The 16,862-nt window shown below is 35.0% G+C and overlaps 1 protein-coding gene across 1 annotated transcript; it reads left to right on the forward strand.

The window, feature by feature from the left end:
- The first annotated feature begins 7,075 nt into the window (after positions 1 to 7,075).
- On the forward strand, positions 7,076 to 10,762 carry LOC132140959 (monocarboxylate transporter 13-like). The gene is made up of 4 exons (XM_059550067.1): positions 7,076 to 7,302; positions 7,423 to 7,566; positions 9,015 to 9,782; positions 10,437 to 10,762. The coding sequence occupies exons 1-4, from the start codon at positions 7,101 to 7,103 to the stop codon at positions 10,622 to 10,624; spliced, it is 1,302 nt and encodes a 433-aa protein (XP_059406050.1). The 5' UTR covers positions 7,076 to 7,100; the 3' UTR covers positions 10,625 to 10,762.
- Positions 10,763 to 16,862: the final 6,100 nt, after the last annotated feature.

Consider the following 16,862-nt stretch of genomic DNA (forward strand, 5'->3'; position numbering starts at 1 on the left):
ACTGGTCTTATGTTCACATAAATCTTTGAGGGATTATGTGGATCGGATGTTGAATTTCTGTTTTCCATTTTTTTGGCCTCAAACTTTTTTGTTTACAAATTAGAGCCTATGATTTGTATTTGCACAGGTTAAAAAGGAAAGCATTTCCTATGTTGCTGTGAAAGGACTTGCAGTGTATGTATTCTGATCTGTCAGTCCCCCGGAGCTGTGGAATGGCAACAGTGTGGGTGTCAAACATAGACTTGACATTATCCACTTTCCTCTGGCTGGTACCAGTTTCCACCACACCGACTGACCCTATAAACTGGCAGCATGTTCTTGCACCAGTTTCTGAAATGAAAATGGTCAGAGTATCGCACACATAACTAGTTTGTGACAATTAAAGCTTGTTTTTAAAAATACATAATGAGCTGGTATGTCACACATTCTCCAATCATTATGTATGTACCAGACATTTCCCACAATTTTGGCATTCACATTGTCCCATTTTGAATCACTTCGATATAGAATGACTCATATGTGAACGCATTTGCACCTCATAATTAGCTTTGCTAATAAAATACAAAAACTTGAGTTGAATTATAATGCCAGTTACTATTAAACACCCATAGTTTGAACTTAAAACTAGCTCAGATTAGGCTATCACTAACTGTCTTGTATAGTACAGTTTTTTGGTTTGTGGAACATAAGCAGCATCCTACGTTTTATATGCTGACAGTTCAACCAGTCTAATGCAGTTCAGAACAGTACAGACAATTTTATGTACTGATGTACTGTAATTATTTGGTCTTTTATTGTTTAAATTCCTTTCAGCTTATTCATAATTGCACATTTGTGCAATATACAGCTAGAGATTGTAACACGTTATATGTTTAAATGACTGAAATCTGGCAGGAAGTTGATTCATGGTTTGAATCTCTTACACAACCAGCTGATGTTTTAAAGAAATGGGTGTGGAATTTATATTACAACATTATTGAAAGGATTTATTGATTAGGTTAGGATGGTTCGATGAACATCCATCATCCTTTTCTGTATTAATAAGATGTGTGACTTGAAGGATATTCCATTATACTGTATTAAGGAATAGACAAAGGGATGTTTAATGCAAAAATTCAGTTTTCTTTTACACCCTACCTTTAAGTGGCTGTAGTGTCATTAGAAATTGTTGCATAAACATCAGTGAAATCAGTCAGAAGAAAAATATACCTGAGAGAATGAAATATGGCAAGCCTTTTACTGCTTAAATAAAATCAATAGCCTAGTATTGATCTTTTACAGTCACAAGACTTTTCCACTCATCTGCCATGTTTATGGCCATTAAAGGGACAAAGTAAAGGCAGTGAATATAATAGCAAACAGAGATACCAAGACAAAAACAGTAATCTTTGGATTTAATCCAGAACGGGTCACAGAAAACAAAATTTAATGGAGATTGGAGAAATCTGTCTTAAGACCTGTTCGCATGTGATTAGTATTACCGTATTTTCCGGACTATAAGTCACACTTTTTTCATAGTTTGGCTGGTCCTGCGACTTATAGTCAGGTGCGACTTATTTATCAAAATTAATTTGACATGAACCGAGAGAAATGAACCAAGAAAAAACATTGCCATCTACAGCCGCGAGAGGGCGCTCTATGCTGCTCATTGCTCCTGTAGTCTACACTGAAAACACAGAGCGCCCTCTCGCGGCTGGAGACGGTAATGTTTTCTCTTGGTGCTTGGTTCTAAATAAATGCGACTTATAGTCCAGTGCGACTTATATATGTTTTTTTCCTCGTCATGACGTATTTTTGGACTGATGCGACTTATACTCAGGTGCGACTTATAGTCCGAAAAATACGGTACCTGGTGACCTCTAGTCATTTGTAATAAATGCAGAGGTTGTCTATGATCTAAATCCCATGTGAATCAGCCATGTCTGTAATTTGTCAAATAAAAATTCCCCAGAAATGAACTACCAGTGCCATGCAAATCGCCATATCTGTGATTTGGCCAGGACTTGCTATGGTCGTATATAATTTTTTCAAGGTTTATGTTTCGTGTGCACCTTTTTATCCATCTTTCGTGAAGAATGGAGACTGCGTTAGAGGGTTTTGATAGCATTTTGGGTGCTGGGTCATATCACTGTACACAACTGTACAATTTGCAGAAAGCAAAAGCTGAAAACTACCAGAAGTGTGCAAACAAAAAGAATGATTAGATGGAGATGGGCTTGTCCATGGGGAATTAACTGATTTGTTGCTTCTTAATCTGCTTGTTAAGTCCACCATTTCTTGGTCCAAGCACTTTATCAGATTCCAAAAGCAAACAATATACAGTGCTAATACACTCATGGAGTGCTTTAATGCTACTATAAATCATAACTTAATCTCAGTAGCAAACTTAATCTCTATAGCAAGGCCTGACTGTGATTAATATTTTATGAATCGCATCGAGTGAGACTTGAGACTACCATACACTCACTTATAGAAGCATAGCGTTAAAGGAATGAATGTAAATCCGGCTTGCCATCTGGAAGCGCGTTGGCCAGGAGGTCGGAAGGGGTGTGGCCAGCGTCTTGCGAGTTTACAAATGGAGCTTTCATCAGCGGCCTCGTCACACTGCTGCAAATGTTGTGCTGTGTCCCGCGATGAACAACATTAGGAGGACCTGACCGAGGGAGGACAGAACAAGAGAACAGCCTGGTCGCACCTCTGGCGTAAGTAATTTCCGTTACATAGATGTAGAGCAGGATTTTATTTTAAGACACCGAAAGCACGTGCATCATTAATCCTTGATAGAGAATTATCTAGCAGAAAAGCAGCAGAAAAACGATTAACAATTCACAAACACTGGCATATGATAAACAATGTAGTAAACTATGCAGAATGTATAAGGAACCGGGTTTGTTGCCAAACATTTTAGTCCAATGAATATTTGGGTTTATTTTTAAAAGACCATTTATGCATAATAGTACACCAGTACATACTTGATATTCCTGAAGAATACCTGTCCTGAGAACAACATTAAGTCTTTCAGATAAAATCTACCTTCATCATAGAGATGAGTCTTAGTCAGGGTTAATATAGCTAAAAGTAAACCATAAAAACGAAACATTTTAGTTTGAAATAATATATAAAATACTTATAAAGATTCTATTGATCATTTTTGATTATTTGCCAAGGAATCATGTTTCATAGTTTACCTTGATGTACTAAAATAGTTCAAACTAAAACTGAAATAAAAATGTATATAAACTATATGGATGTAAGACCAAAATGAGACCATATATGTCAGTGTAGTTTTATTGTACCCACTTGTTTACTAAAAATATAAAATTATTGCCATTTTGAATGAAGTTAACTTTGCGTCCTGTAATATTTAATAGAACATAAGATTAGATATTTCCTGTGATTTTCGACAGTGCTGTGTAATTCCTGTTCACTTGTAAATACAAAATGATTGACTTGACAATGAAAAATGGCAGTTATTCTCTAAACTGAAAATTACTGCATTTTATTAAACATAGACTAATTAAACTGTTTATTGCATGGTTTAATTAATACAAATATAATTTTTTCAATGTTATGTAATTGTTCTTTGTAAACAATGGAATTGATGAACACAACACTAGTTTTATGAGTCTGTATTTGAAGACAGTGATTCAGCATGCAACAACTAGATGCTGATGCAGACAGGTTCCTGGCATGCTGGATGTATGCAACAATAGTGCAGAACAGATACATGATGAAACATGGAACTTTTCCCTTTAAACCTCAGAAGTGCCTGTATTTACTCTTACACCCAAACCTATAGATACTGTCAGAGTCTGCATTAACACCAGAGGTGGGTAGTAACGAGTTACATTTACTTCGTTACATTTACTTGAGTAATTTTTTGGGGTAACTAATACTTTTCGGAGTATATTTAAAGATGGGAACTTTATACTCTTACTTGAGTAAATTTTTGGGGAAAAATCTGTACTTTTACTTCGTTACTGTGGGCGACGCTCCTCTCGTTACTTTATCTTAATGCAATAAATGTTATAAATGCTTCAGTTTATTCCAAACGCGCCGTCTACTTTTCTCTGGGTGATGAGCGATGCCCATTCGCGAATGATTCATTCTTTTGAGTCAATTCTGTTCAAAGGCTTGATCAAACCAATTGGCAAACGAGTGAATTGGTTCATGAATCAGTTTGAATGAGTCGTTCAGTTCACTGCCGCACGCGCTGAGCGTCTGAAGTGGTTCACTCAGAGTTGTAACATTTAACATCAGCAGCGTTGAAAACGTGGCTATGGAACTGCACTGAATTGAAAGCAAATCTGCAAAGGCCATTGCTTGCGATGGAGATCCTTATTAGATGAACACCGCGTGTGCTGTCTACTGTTTAACGGGTAATAACTTGGGCTACATTCGATTACAGTACACGATACCACTGTGACATTAGTTTGTTGTACGTGTGTGGCTTATAACAGAGGGGAGTCAAGAGATAGATGTGTTTTTACAGCACTGCGCATTATAACAAATCACACATGATTCTTTTGAGCTTATTAAAGCATTGGCCAATCAGAGGTGTTCAGATGAGTCATCGCTAAAATGCCGGTGCTTCCTTAACTCGCTCACTGACTGGAGACCTCTTTCTGGCGAATTCTCTCGTCAGAAACAACAAAGTGCAGATGTGTGTATGAATCTTTAATTAAGATATTGATTTCACAGTGTTAACAGTTTCAGTGATTTTATTGGGAGTTTCTGAAAGTGATTGAACTCTAAACTGTTAGTGAAAATGATCTTTAATAATGTAAATGTTATTTGCTCTCTTTCTGAACAATGAAAGATTAGTAGCAATATTTATATCACATTAACTTTCAATGTTAAATTCACATTTAATATAAAGTCAGTCGTATTAAAAATATGTTATGGCATGACACCTATATCTGTTACTTAAGTAAACAGACAGGGTTTTATAATAAACTAGAATGTACATTTCCTGAAGAAAATGTGAGTGGTGCTTGCAGTGGCAAAACTCGGCGCCCTGTAGCCACCCATGATGCCTGTGTGATGATGTGGAGCCATGATATAAGTACTTTATATTGCTATATGGTTGCTAGGGTGCTCTATATGGTTGCTATGGTGTGGCTATATAGTTTATGGGGTGTTATTTAAAGACTATTGGCCAGCCTGAATCCAAAAAGCCAGAGTCAGTGTTTCTGTATTGTTATTTTGCTGATATATAGCTTTTAAATGTAGCTAAACAGTTGCTAGGGTGCTAAAAGTGGTTGCTAGGGCATGGATATTAAGTTGTTAGGTCACTACATATGGATTGCTTGATAGGCCGAGTCAAATGAGCCCACTCCCAAGCCTCTATGTCTTTCTGATCCAAAGAAATAAGGTCAGATAATTTTTCCAATGTTAAGTCTATGGGATATTTTTACACATTTTCTTCGTCCGCTGTACGAATATCGTATGTCAGATTGCTTAGAAAAGTCATAGCACACCTCTCCTCAATAAGCCGCACGTTTTGACATCTCATTCATGGGTATGTGACAAAAAATGCGGGAGGAGTAGCGCGCCAAAGTTTTGTCAAGGCGAATAGTAATAGTGATGCCTTGCCTCCGGCAAGCACCACTAATTACATAAATTGGAGTAAAGGCTGATGAAATATATACATTTATACACACACATACATTACATACATTTTATCTATATATCTAAATAAAAATAGGCTCAGTATATATGACCCAAAGTAACTAGTAACTAACTACTTGAGTAGATTTTTTTCCCGATACTCTTTTACTCTTACTCAAGTAACTATTCAAGACTAGTACTTTTACTTTTACTTGAGTAAATATTTCTAGAAGTACTTTTACTTTTACTTGAGTACAGTTTTTGGGTACTCTACCCACCTCTGATTAACACATATCCATACAGTAATAGAACTGAGTGGATTAAAAGATAAGACTCCGATTCTGTCAGCAGGGAAGAAAGTTGTTTGGAAAGGTGAAAATGGTCACATTCCTACCTCATGAATTGATTAAACTGAATGATATTAAGTAACCTTTTATTTGGACATCACATGGTTCTATATGTGTTTGGAGGCTGCTGACAGTTTGATAACTTCTTTAATACATCAATATGTATTATGGGTGAGAAAACAAGTCAAGGACAAAGCTGTCATGAACTATGCTGAGACATGAGTATGTTTGTCTGCTGCTAATGGCGTAAAGTCAGTGGCAGTGAAAGACTGGCTTAGTCCATGATCACATCAGGCAGGGCTGGGCAATGGAGCAGGCTTTGTGGGTCATGCTGTTGACGCACAAGATCTTATTATTTCTGGCACTTGCTACATATTTCCATTGTCAGCAGTGGTTCCTGTTAGATCTGTCTTCTTGGTTAAGGCTTGTGTTTCTTAGTGCTGTTTCAAAGAGCTAATAAGTTTTGAGTAAAAGTTTAGCAGCTAGAATTTTTTTGGTTACTGAAAACTGTTTTTATGCAATCTTCAAATGTGGGACTTTGTTGTTGTTTTTTGTCACAACATGCTAATTTGCATAGTAAGGTGTGAAACAGGCTGAAAAGGTGCTGACGCGGATGCATTGCAAATGGTTTTTCATGTTGATTTCAACTTCCGAAGGTACAAAAAATATATAATAATTATAACATTCTAAAAAATATATATAATTTCAGTATTATTTTGTTGAAACATTTTAGATACAATATTGTGTATATACATAACCACACATCCCAAAGTTTGGGATCAGTACAATTCATATATATATATATATATATATATATATATAAAAAAGAAGAAAGTTGTTGTTGTTTTCAGCAAGGATGCATTAAATTGTTTTAAACTGATGGTACAGAAATGTGTAATGTTACAAAATATTTAAATGCTTTTCTAGTCATCAAATAATTCCAAAAAACAAAAATGTATCAAAGTTTCTACCAAAAAAAGATTATTAAAACTGTAAAATGAAACAGAAATATATAAATAAAAGCTCATTCAAAATATGAATAAACACTATAGCAGCACTTAAATGATACTAAAATAAGACTGGTAAAAGGTCACATACCCTAATGCTGAAAATCTGTGATGATATTTTACAGAAGGTGAGAGCATGGAGAGGTACTTGAGCGACCCGCCGGATGGTGGCTATGGCTGGGTCGTGGTCACCTCAGCCTTCTTCATCATGGGCCTCACCGCTGCTGTTTTTAAAAACTTTGGTCTGTTTTTCCTTGAAATCCAAAGTCACTATGATGTCCTTAACAGTACTACCTCATGGGTGACCTCAACCACTATTGCTGTGTTTCATTTGGGAGGTGAGGAATGCTTTTATGTACTTTTCCATATTGTTATCAACAGAAATTATATGAATACTTCCAGAACCGATAACTGACAGCAGACCTGCATAGTGAGACATGTTTTTCTCATCTGTTTAGCTCCTCTGGCCAGTGCTCTCAGTATGCATCTGTCCCAGCGCGCGGTTATCGTGGTCGGAGGGCTTCTGGCTACCTCAGGAATGATTATCGCCTCTTTGGACCTCAGCCTGCCTTGGATGTATCTGTCTATTGGTGTACTCCAAGGTAAGTTTAGTTTTCAATAATTATGCAATACTGAAGTGCAGAACACAATGCTTTTTTTTAACTAATACAAGATTTTTTTGGTAATACATGGGCATGAAAATCTTATACTGTGTTAAAAGTAACATGGTATCTTATTGTTATATTAATTTGTTGTGTTTTTATATACATTTATTTATTTATTTATTTATTTCTATAAGGTACAAGTCAAAAGTTTGGGAACAGTATGATTTTTTTTTATGTTTTTTAAAGAAGTCTCTTCTCTGCTCACCAAGCCTGCATTTATTTGATCCAAAATACTGCAAAGCAGTAATATTGTGAAATATTTGTGATATTTAAAATAATTGCTTTTTTATTTGAATGTATTTCAAATTGTAATTAATTCCTGTGACCAAAACTACATTTTCAGCATCATTACTCAAATCTTCAGTGTCACATCCTTCAGAAATCATTCGAATATGCCAAATTGCTGTTCAAAAGACATTTATTATTATGATTTTCAATATTTAAAATCGTTGAATACATCAGGATTCTTTGATGAATAGAAAGATCCAAAGATCAGCATTTATCTGAAATAAAAAGCTTTTGTAACATTATACAATATACCATTCAAAAGCTTGGATTTAGGGTTTTTATCTTTTTTTTTTTTGTGGGAAAGAGATTATAGAAATTAATACTTTATTTTGCAAGGATGCTTTAAATTAATCGAGAGGGATGATAAAGACGTTTATAATGTTATAAAAGACATCTATTTTAGATAAATGCTGTTCTTCTGAACTTTCTATCCATCAAAGAAATCTGAAAAAATTCTAATTAGCATAACTCAATAATAATAAATGTTTTGTTGATCAGCCAATCAGAATATTAAAATGATTTCTGAAGGATCATGTGACTGGAGAGATGATGCTAAAATTTCAGCTTTGAAATCAGAAATAAATTACATATCCAAATAGAAATCAGTTTTTTTTAAATAGAAAAAAATATTTCAACATTTTACTGTTTTTGTTGTACTTTGTATCAAATAACTGCAGGCTTGTGAGCAGAAGAGACTTCTTTAAAAAAAAAAAAAACATTAAGAATCTTACTGTTCAAAAACTTTTGACTGCTACAGTCACTTGACACAGACAACTGTAGTTGCTTAAAATTAAACTATTGCAGCACAGGAATAAATTATTTAAAAATATATTACATATTACATAATGTATTACAAAAAAAATTGTATTATTGTATTACTGTATTTTGATCAAATAAATGCAGCCTTGGTGATCATATGAGACTTCTTTCAAAAACATTAAAAATCACACCAGCTCCAAACTTTTTATTGGTAGTGCGCATTTTTGGTTTTTAATTAATACTTTGATTATTGATTCCTTAATTTGGTGGCACTCCTAGTTCTCCCTGTTTGTCTAGTGATGATTTGACCTCAGTGTGTTTTATTTTTTGTGATCTAGGACTTGGCGTCTCATTTGCTTGGATACCAGCTAACAGCATGGTCAGCCATTATTTCAGACGCTGGCGTCCCATTGCCTATGCAATCGCTAGTTCTGGAGAGTGTGTCTTTGCCATGGGATTCAGCCCATTGTTCCAGTGGCTTATCGACAGCTATTCTTGGCAGGGGACTCTACTCATCATTGGTGGTCTTCAGCTGAATCTCTGTGTGTGTGGTGCTCTGATGAAACCCCTCCCAGCTGCAAAAACCTCTATCCAAGACAAACCTGTGTTTAAAGAAAGCAGAACATCAAATAAAGGCACTTTCCAGTGGTCCCTTCTACAGAGGCCTGAGTTGCTGCTATATATTGTGTTTGCCATCTTAGCGGCGGCAGGTTTCTTCATCCCACCTCTTTTTCTGGTGCCCTATGCCAGCAGTTTGGGCATGGCACAGTACTGGGCGGCCTCGATTCTGTCAGTGCTGGCATTGGCAGATCTGCTCGGCAGACTAGCATGCGGGTGGCTGGCTAACCTGCGGCTGGTGAGAAACCTGCAGCTGCTGACCATGGTGGTCACTGCTCTGGGGGTGGTGCTGCTTCTGCTTCCCATTGCACAGTGCTACTGGAGTATCCTGGTCTTTGCTTCACTCTATGGCTTCCTGTTCGGCTGCGTGGTGGCCATTCATGTGACGACTATTGTAGATATTGTTGGACTGGAGGGCTTTGACAGCGCTCTAGGGCTCTTCATGCTGTTACGGAGCTCTGGAGGATTTGTTGGTCCACCTGCTGCAGGTCAGTGTGTGTTATTAACTGTCATGTCAGACTAAAGGTGTGTTCACTCCAAGAGCGCTAACTATAAAGATAAAAGCTATAACAACAAATATATTAGTGTCCACAGCAATGGACGATAACATTCTGTAAATAAGCACAGTCTGCATGTTTCTGTTTAAATGTATATAAATATATATGTGAAAGTTTGTGAACCCCTTGCAGAATCTGTGAAAAGTTTAACATACAAAATGCATGTTATTTTATTTTTTTAGTACTGTCCCGAGTAAGATATTTTACATGAACGGTGTTCACATATAGTGTACAAAAATAGCTGAAATCATTAAAATAACGGTTATATAATACTATAATATAATAATAATAATGGTTTTTAATACTGTGTGGTTACATGGATGATCTACAACTGTTTTTAGTTTTGTGATGGTTGTTCATGAGTCCCTTGTTTCTCCTGAACAGTAAAACTGAGCACTTTTTTGGGGCTGTAGAAAAAGGTTTTTTTTAATTATTTTTATTATTATTTATTATTATTTTGAGTTCTTTTATTCCTAAAAGACTGTTATGATGGAGTTTTAGTGGGGAGGATACAGACACAGCTAACAGGTGTTGTCTTTGTCTGTGTCACCCGTCTCATGTTTCTTTTGTGTATCTGTGTCACAGGCTGGCTGGTGGACTGGACTCATGACTTCGGTGCTAGTTTCTACTTCTCTGGCCTCTGCCTTGTCCTGTCTGGGGTTTTCGTGGTGCTTGTTGACAGGCTGGTGAAGAAGAAAAAACTCAAACTACCAGATTCATGCACTGAGACTACAGATCATCCAATACTCAAAGTGGACGGTGCAGATGTTTAAAGGCCACACAAGATAATATTCCAGCGTTTTACTTTTGTTATATCATGAACTGTTGTTTATTTAAAGCCATATTATTACTTTTCAAAAAAGCAATAGGCATTTTGTTATCTCAACCTCTCACCCTATAACTTCCAGACAGAGAGATGTTCGTTAAAAGGTTAGTTAACCCAAAAATGAAAATCTTTACTCTCCTTCGAGGCATCCTAGGTGTATGACTTTCTTCTTTCAGACGAATCCAATCGGAATTATATAAAAAATTGTGCTATTCTAAGTGTTATTGTGGTGGGTGTTTTTGTTCAACAGTCCACAAGACGTCAAATAAAGAGCACACATCCATAATAAAACTTGCCTCACATGGCACCGTAGCATGAATAAAAGGCCTCCTGTATCGAATCAATGCATTTTTGTTAGAAAAAACATATTTCATAAGGTTATATTTCATATAACAATATTTCAAATGTAATAAACACGTTTCTCTCACTCCTGGAATCTGTCGTACACTGAAGCCATTCTTGGTGGATGACGTAGGACATATGCACAGCGCGCCTCTGAGATATGCTGGTCTCGTGAGTTTAGTACAGTTCTGTTTGGCAAGATGTTCAGGAAAAGCCCAACTAGTAAAATCCTTACAGGTTTATGTAAAAATAACACGTCAATTAATGTAGGTAAGAATAAATTGCATAAATAAAGCCGTGTCAGATGGTGCTGTTCTTCTGAAGTAAATTCCTCATAGTAGGACTTCTTTCAAAAACGATGAAAATTAGACAAAATCTTTGATTTTTATTTTATTTTATCATATATTTTTTTTATCCGTGTTTGTGCGCAGGTGACTGCATATAATGAGCTCAGATATAGGAAAGACTGCCTTGCCTTAGTTTCATACGGATTACATAATCAGAGAATCAGAGAATATTAGTTTTCGATTTTAATTTGTTCATTTTTAAAAGTAGACACAAGCTTTATTTCTCATGTCTCGGTGTCAAATTTTCTCTGAGTTTGTGATGTGTAGAAAGTTGCTCATGGCAGAAAGTGCACCCTGCTTGTTTTGTTTTTGCAAAAGCACAATGTTTTGTTGTTATTGTCAGTATTCACAAATAAAATGAGTCTCTTTTTAGATTCGATTGATTTTAGTCTTATCTGTATCCGAGTATTTAAAGTTTCTCTGTGAATCAGGAAAAAGTGACTGAGCTGCCACGCAGAGGGTTAAACACTGCATTCAATTTTATCTTTAGACGGTAAATTTAGATTTCAAATTCAATATTGATTTTAGAACTGTTGAAATGATTTAGCGTATGTAATGCAAGGACTTTATAAGTAACTGTAATTAAATTACCTAAAAATGAGCAGTAATCCCTTACTTTCCTTTTTCAGTGCATAAGTAATTTAGTTACAGTAATGCGTTACACCCAACACTGGTCTGAAAAAAGAAAGTCAGATACACCTAGGATGCCTCAGGGGTGATGAGTAAAACACAGGCTCATTTTATTTTTGGGTGAACTAACCCTTTAACACTGTGACACCATTGTAGCATTAAAATGTTACAAACTTCTTTCTGTGAAGTGTACTTGTACTGTATTAAAATACATTTAATTTGTTTTCATACACTTAACTGATGCATTTACATTCATTAGTGTCCAAATACTTTTTTTGGCTACTGTTTTGTTTCAGAAACCCACAAAGAACAAAGCCATGAGATTAGTTAATGGTTTTAATCAGGTGCTGATAAATTTCTCACTGTTTAAATGAGTCTTGTTTTTCATTTCGTAATACCACATTTCTGTGAGTTTCTCGAGCAGTTCCTGTCTACTCTGTATGTGTGGTGTAAACGCGTGCACACACACAGCTTTGGAATCACAAAGATGCCTTAGAAATTAAGAAATGTGCTTATATGGGCAAATGCGTTTTCAAAGAATTTGCCACCTTGAACCTCAAAATGACAGCCAGACAAATAATTGTGTGCACTGAACTCTTGTTCCAGAATTCTGTTCAATGTTCAGGTTTATAAAAAACACACACAGACACACTATTACTGTTTATATCACATCGGACGATTTTATTAGTTTACTTATATTGTCAAACAGTTAGTTTCTGATATAAATGTGCCATATATGGTGGAATCCTGTTAATGTAATAGCATTTCAGTATGTTAGAACTTCCCCAAATGCATGTATCTAAGATAAACAGCAGTGTTTTACTGTGGTTTATTGTGTAAGTCATGTCATAGTTTGCGGGGATGGATTTGCCTGTTTATGTGCGCTGTGTCTGAATTTGTGGGGATGACAAGACTGCCTTAATTGCAAGCGACAATCAGGGAACTACTATTTATTTGAATGTTCCCTATGAGTTGCAATAAATTTATTAGCAATATAAAAATAATTTTTAGGTCAATCAGATGAGATTTATTTCTGAATGGCAGGGTTTAAGAGGATCTGTGAGTGGAATAAAGGTCATTGGTTCAGACATTTGTTCAGAACTTTAATTACATGCAAGAATTATATTGTTGACAGCATTGTTTTTGAGGCCTATTTGAGGTATTTAAAATATCTCTTTTCACATCTGTGAAACATTTTCCTGTAAAATAAAAAAATTATAGTCTAGTAAGCACCTCCAAACACTGGCATATTATCTATAATCTAGTCAAGCGAAGCACTCCGAAAACAAACAGTGGACGTTTACACTGAGAATTGTGAAAAATAATTTGTGAATCAAGTGATTATCATCAAATTTTATTTTACATTGGTGATTCTATAACTGGAGATACATTCGGCATTTCATAGAGTTAAGAAAAAAACTGTCCACTAAAATAAATTATTTCCAGTATCTTATTGAAAACATATTCAATTTTAATGATTCAGTGCCTGCCAAACACAAGTTACTTCCTTTTTTTTTTTTTACTTTTAATAAAATAAAATAAAAAGATGTCTTTATGGTATTGTTTGTCAACTCTGTTCCGGACAAATTAGGCAGTGTAGAAATAACAATAAATCATAAAAGTAAAAATCCTTCTTGTATCATAAGTTTGCAACATTTGGAACTGAGATTATATTTCACCTATATAAATAAAAATACTTATCTCTTCACAATAGTTTGCTTGGAGCAGATATTTTTAATCTGAAAATGTATTATATACAATATTTAGTAAAAAAAAAATGTTTTTGAAATACTTTAGGAGTGTATAAAATCTCAGTAATGTTTATGAGATTTTAAACAACAATACCATAGTTGTTGTTGTTTTTCGTGAAAATAGTTCATAAAAAGAGTTGCCCCTTTAGGTAACAGAATTGTAAAGAAACAGAACTGACAGAGTTATCCTCTGGACTGTCAATTCTGTTACACTATTGTCAGCATTGTTACGCAGCATTGTAACCTTGGTAACAGAGTTTGATGGTAATTTATTTTATTTTGGCCAAAACCTCCACTTGCTAGCATAAATGTTAAAAGCACATGGCACTAATGAAATCATGATTAAAAGACCTTTAAATAACCCAATGTGTGATCAGTATTACACTTTGTTTTCCTTTTGATATTGTGGTAACAGTGTTGATGTTCTTCAAAATAACACTTTTTAGATTTTTTCACAGAGAAAGCACACAGACTTTTTAGTGCTTCCGATCTTAGCAGTGAGGGAAAGTGACATCATTTCCTGTATCTTAGTTGTGGGAGATAACATTTTTATAAGAGGTAAAAAAGTTATTTTTAAACAATTTAATGTTTTTTTAAGAATTAAAAGTATATAGGGCTTTTATAATAAAATGAATGAAATATTACAAAAAGTACAGTAAAATATTTTGATTACACAATGATATGTGATGGAAAAAATGACTAATTCGGACAACAAGAAATCATGATTTTGAGCTATTTAAGACACTTTTTATATATTTTTATATTATTGTTTTTGACTTTAACATCATGTAATTCATAAACAATAAGTAACAAATAATTAAAATGATTAAAAATATAACTTTTTGAAAAATAATAATAATAATAATGACGCCGGACACCAAATGTACCTGCAATCACAGAATCCCCCACATGCGTAAGGGGAGGATACTCAGAGATCAAGATCAAGTTCAAGTTTAAGTTGCTTTATTGGCATGACATTTGACTTACAGCATTGTCAAAGCATTTAAATACAGAATAAAATAGAAAATATGATTACATCAAAATAAAAGGAGACCATGAGTAATGAATGAGAGAAAAATAGATCAAAACAATACAATACAAAAAAAATAAAATAACAGCAGATATTTCTAATATTAATATTAGTAATTATTATATACAATTAAGAATATCAAATAATGTTGTTTAATACAATAAATTATCCATTTTGTATGGTGTTTATGGTGTATAAATACTTTGCAGCTAGTTTGACTGCCATCTCATTCTCTCCAAGTATATAGTGTAGTTTCTCGAGTCATATAGAGACAAGAATGAACGATTCAATGCTTCAAATTGTGGGAAGAATGTTTCTGTTGTAGTGCTGTATTTGTGGCAGACAAGAAGGACACTCACAGTGTTTGCATAGTCTCTGTTCTCTCGCTATCCAGGATATTTCATGTCTACCTATCTCTATTTCCAAATCATGATCACGGAGTCGATATTTTGAAAGGATTTGTCTTTCTTTTAATTGCTTGATTGATAAGTAATTTGCCAATTTTGTGGTTCTATTTAGGGCCGAATATCACTGGAGTTTGGTTTGGAGGTCAAATTCATTTTGTAATTTTCCCTCATAATTATATTTCAGATTTTTGTCAGTTTGTTTATGAATTTTGGGGTTGTGATTGGAGTCCGACTCAGTTTGAGTTTCCTTCATTAGTTGAAGCACGAGTGTATTTAGAGGATGAGACACTGTGGGGGGGATTCATTGGCGAGGAGGGCTTTATATTGAACAGATTCAGTGTCAGATTGAGTCAGGTGATGATAGAATTGAACAGCTCTTTCTCTCATTTCAATGTGTAATGGGTATAAGCCCAGTTGAACCCTGCAGGCATGTAGAAGTGCTTCTGCTTACCCTTAGGATGTTTTTGGCAAATTCCAGTTGTGTTCTTTCTATTAAACTTTTTTCCCAGTTTTCAAATTTGAATATTGGTCCCCAGATTTCACTCCCGTACAGTAGGATTGGTTTGATGGTTGCATGATATAATTTAATCCATGTTCTAATTGGTAGTTTTAATTGGCCAAACCGTGCTTTTATGGCATAAAATGCCCTCGTTGATGTAGATCTTAAACAGTGTTGGGCTCAGACTGCATCCCTGCCTCGCTCCACGACCCTGCTGGAAGAACGCTGTTCTGAGATTCCCAATCTTGACCGCACATTTACTGTTTTTATACATGGATTGGATAACATCGAATATTTTTCCACCAATGCCAATTTGTAATCATTTGTATAGTAAACCTTTGTGCCAAACAAGAGTCGAAAGCTTTTTTAAATCAATAAAACATGTACATATATTTCTTTGTTTGTCCTTTAGATTTTTTTAATTAGAGTGTGGAGAGAATAGATGTGGTCGGATGTACCTTGTTTTGGTAAAAAGCCAATTTGTGATTTATTTAGGATGTTGTTTCTTGTGAGGAATGTCACTGTTCGGCTGTTTATTATATTGCACAAAAGTTTTGCTAGGTTACTGCCCACACAGACAGTAATTACTGGGATCCAGTTTATCTCCTTTTTTCTATATTTCGGTGTGATCAGTCCTTCAGACCATGTCTCAGGGAAGTCACCAGATACCAGATAAGATCAGATTGAATAATTTAGCCAGAGCTTGAGTTATGGAAGGGCTGCTGAGTTTGAGCATCTCATTACTGATGTTGTCTTGTCCACAAGCCTTCTTTAATTTGAGATTTTTAATCTGCTCTGATATTTCTGATGTTGTTGTAATCCTATCCAATGGGTTTTGGTCATTTTTGATAGTTTTCTTCATATCCTCTGGTTTTCTCTGTGTTTTAATTTGGGGCTGGTTGAGGTCTGGTTCTAGTGTTTGATAAAGAGTTTTAAAGTAAGATCTCCAGACTGTGTGGCTCTGGAGGAATGTGTCTGATTTGGGGCTTTCAAATTTTTTTTATAGATTCCCAGAAATTGTGTTGGTCTATTGATTGATCGATTTAATCAATTTTAGCTTCATAATATTGATCTCTTTTGTTACAAATAAGATTTTTATAATTTTTCAAGCAGCTGGAGTAGGCAAGGTGTAGCGTCTGATTGGCCGGTTCTTTAGTTTTTTTAGCAAGTTGTCAAAGT

This window comes from Carassius carassius, chromosome 5 (assembly GCF_963082965.1).
Source record: "Carassius carassius chromosome 5, fCarCar2.1, whole genome shotgun sequence".
In the NCBI taxonomy this organism is placed as follows: Eukaryota; Metazoa; Chordata; class Actinopteri; order Cypriniformes; family Cyprinidae; genus Carassius; species Carassius carassius.

Coding starts and splice junctions, on each gene's coding strand:
- LOC132140959 (XM_059550067.1), top strand. CDS start 7,101: ATGGAGAGGTACTTGAGCGACCCGCCGGATGGTGGCTATGGCTGGGTC. Junction 7,567..9,014: donor GTCTATTGGTGTACTCCAAG/GTAAGTTTAGTT, acceptor TTTGTGATCTAG/GACTTGGCGTCTCATTTGCT. Junction 9,783..10,436: donor TGTTGGTCCACCTGCTGCAG/GTCAGTGTGTGT, acceptor TCTGTGTCACAG/GCTGGCTGGTGGACTGGACT.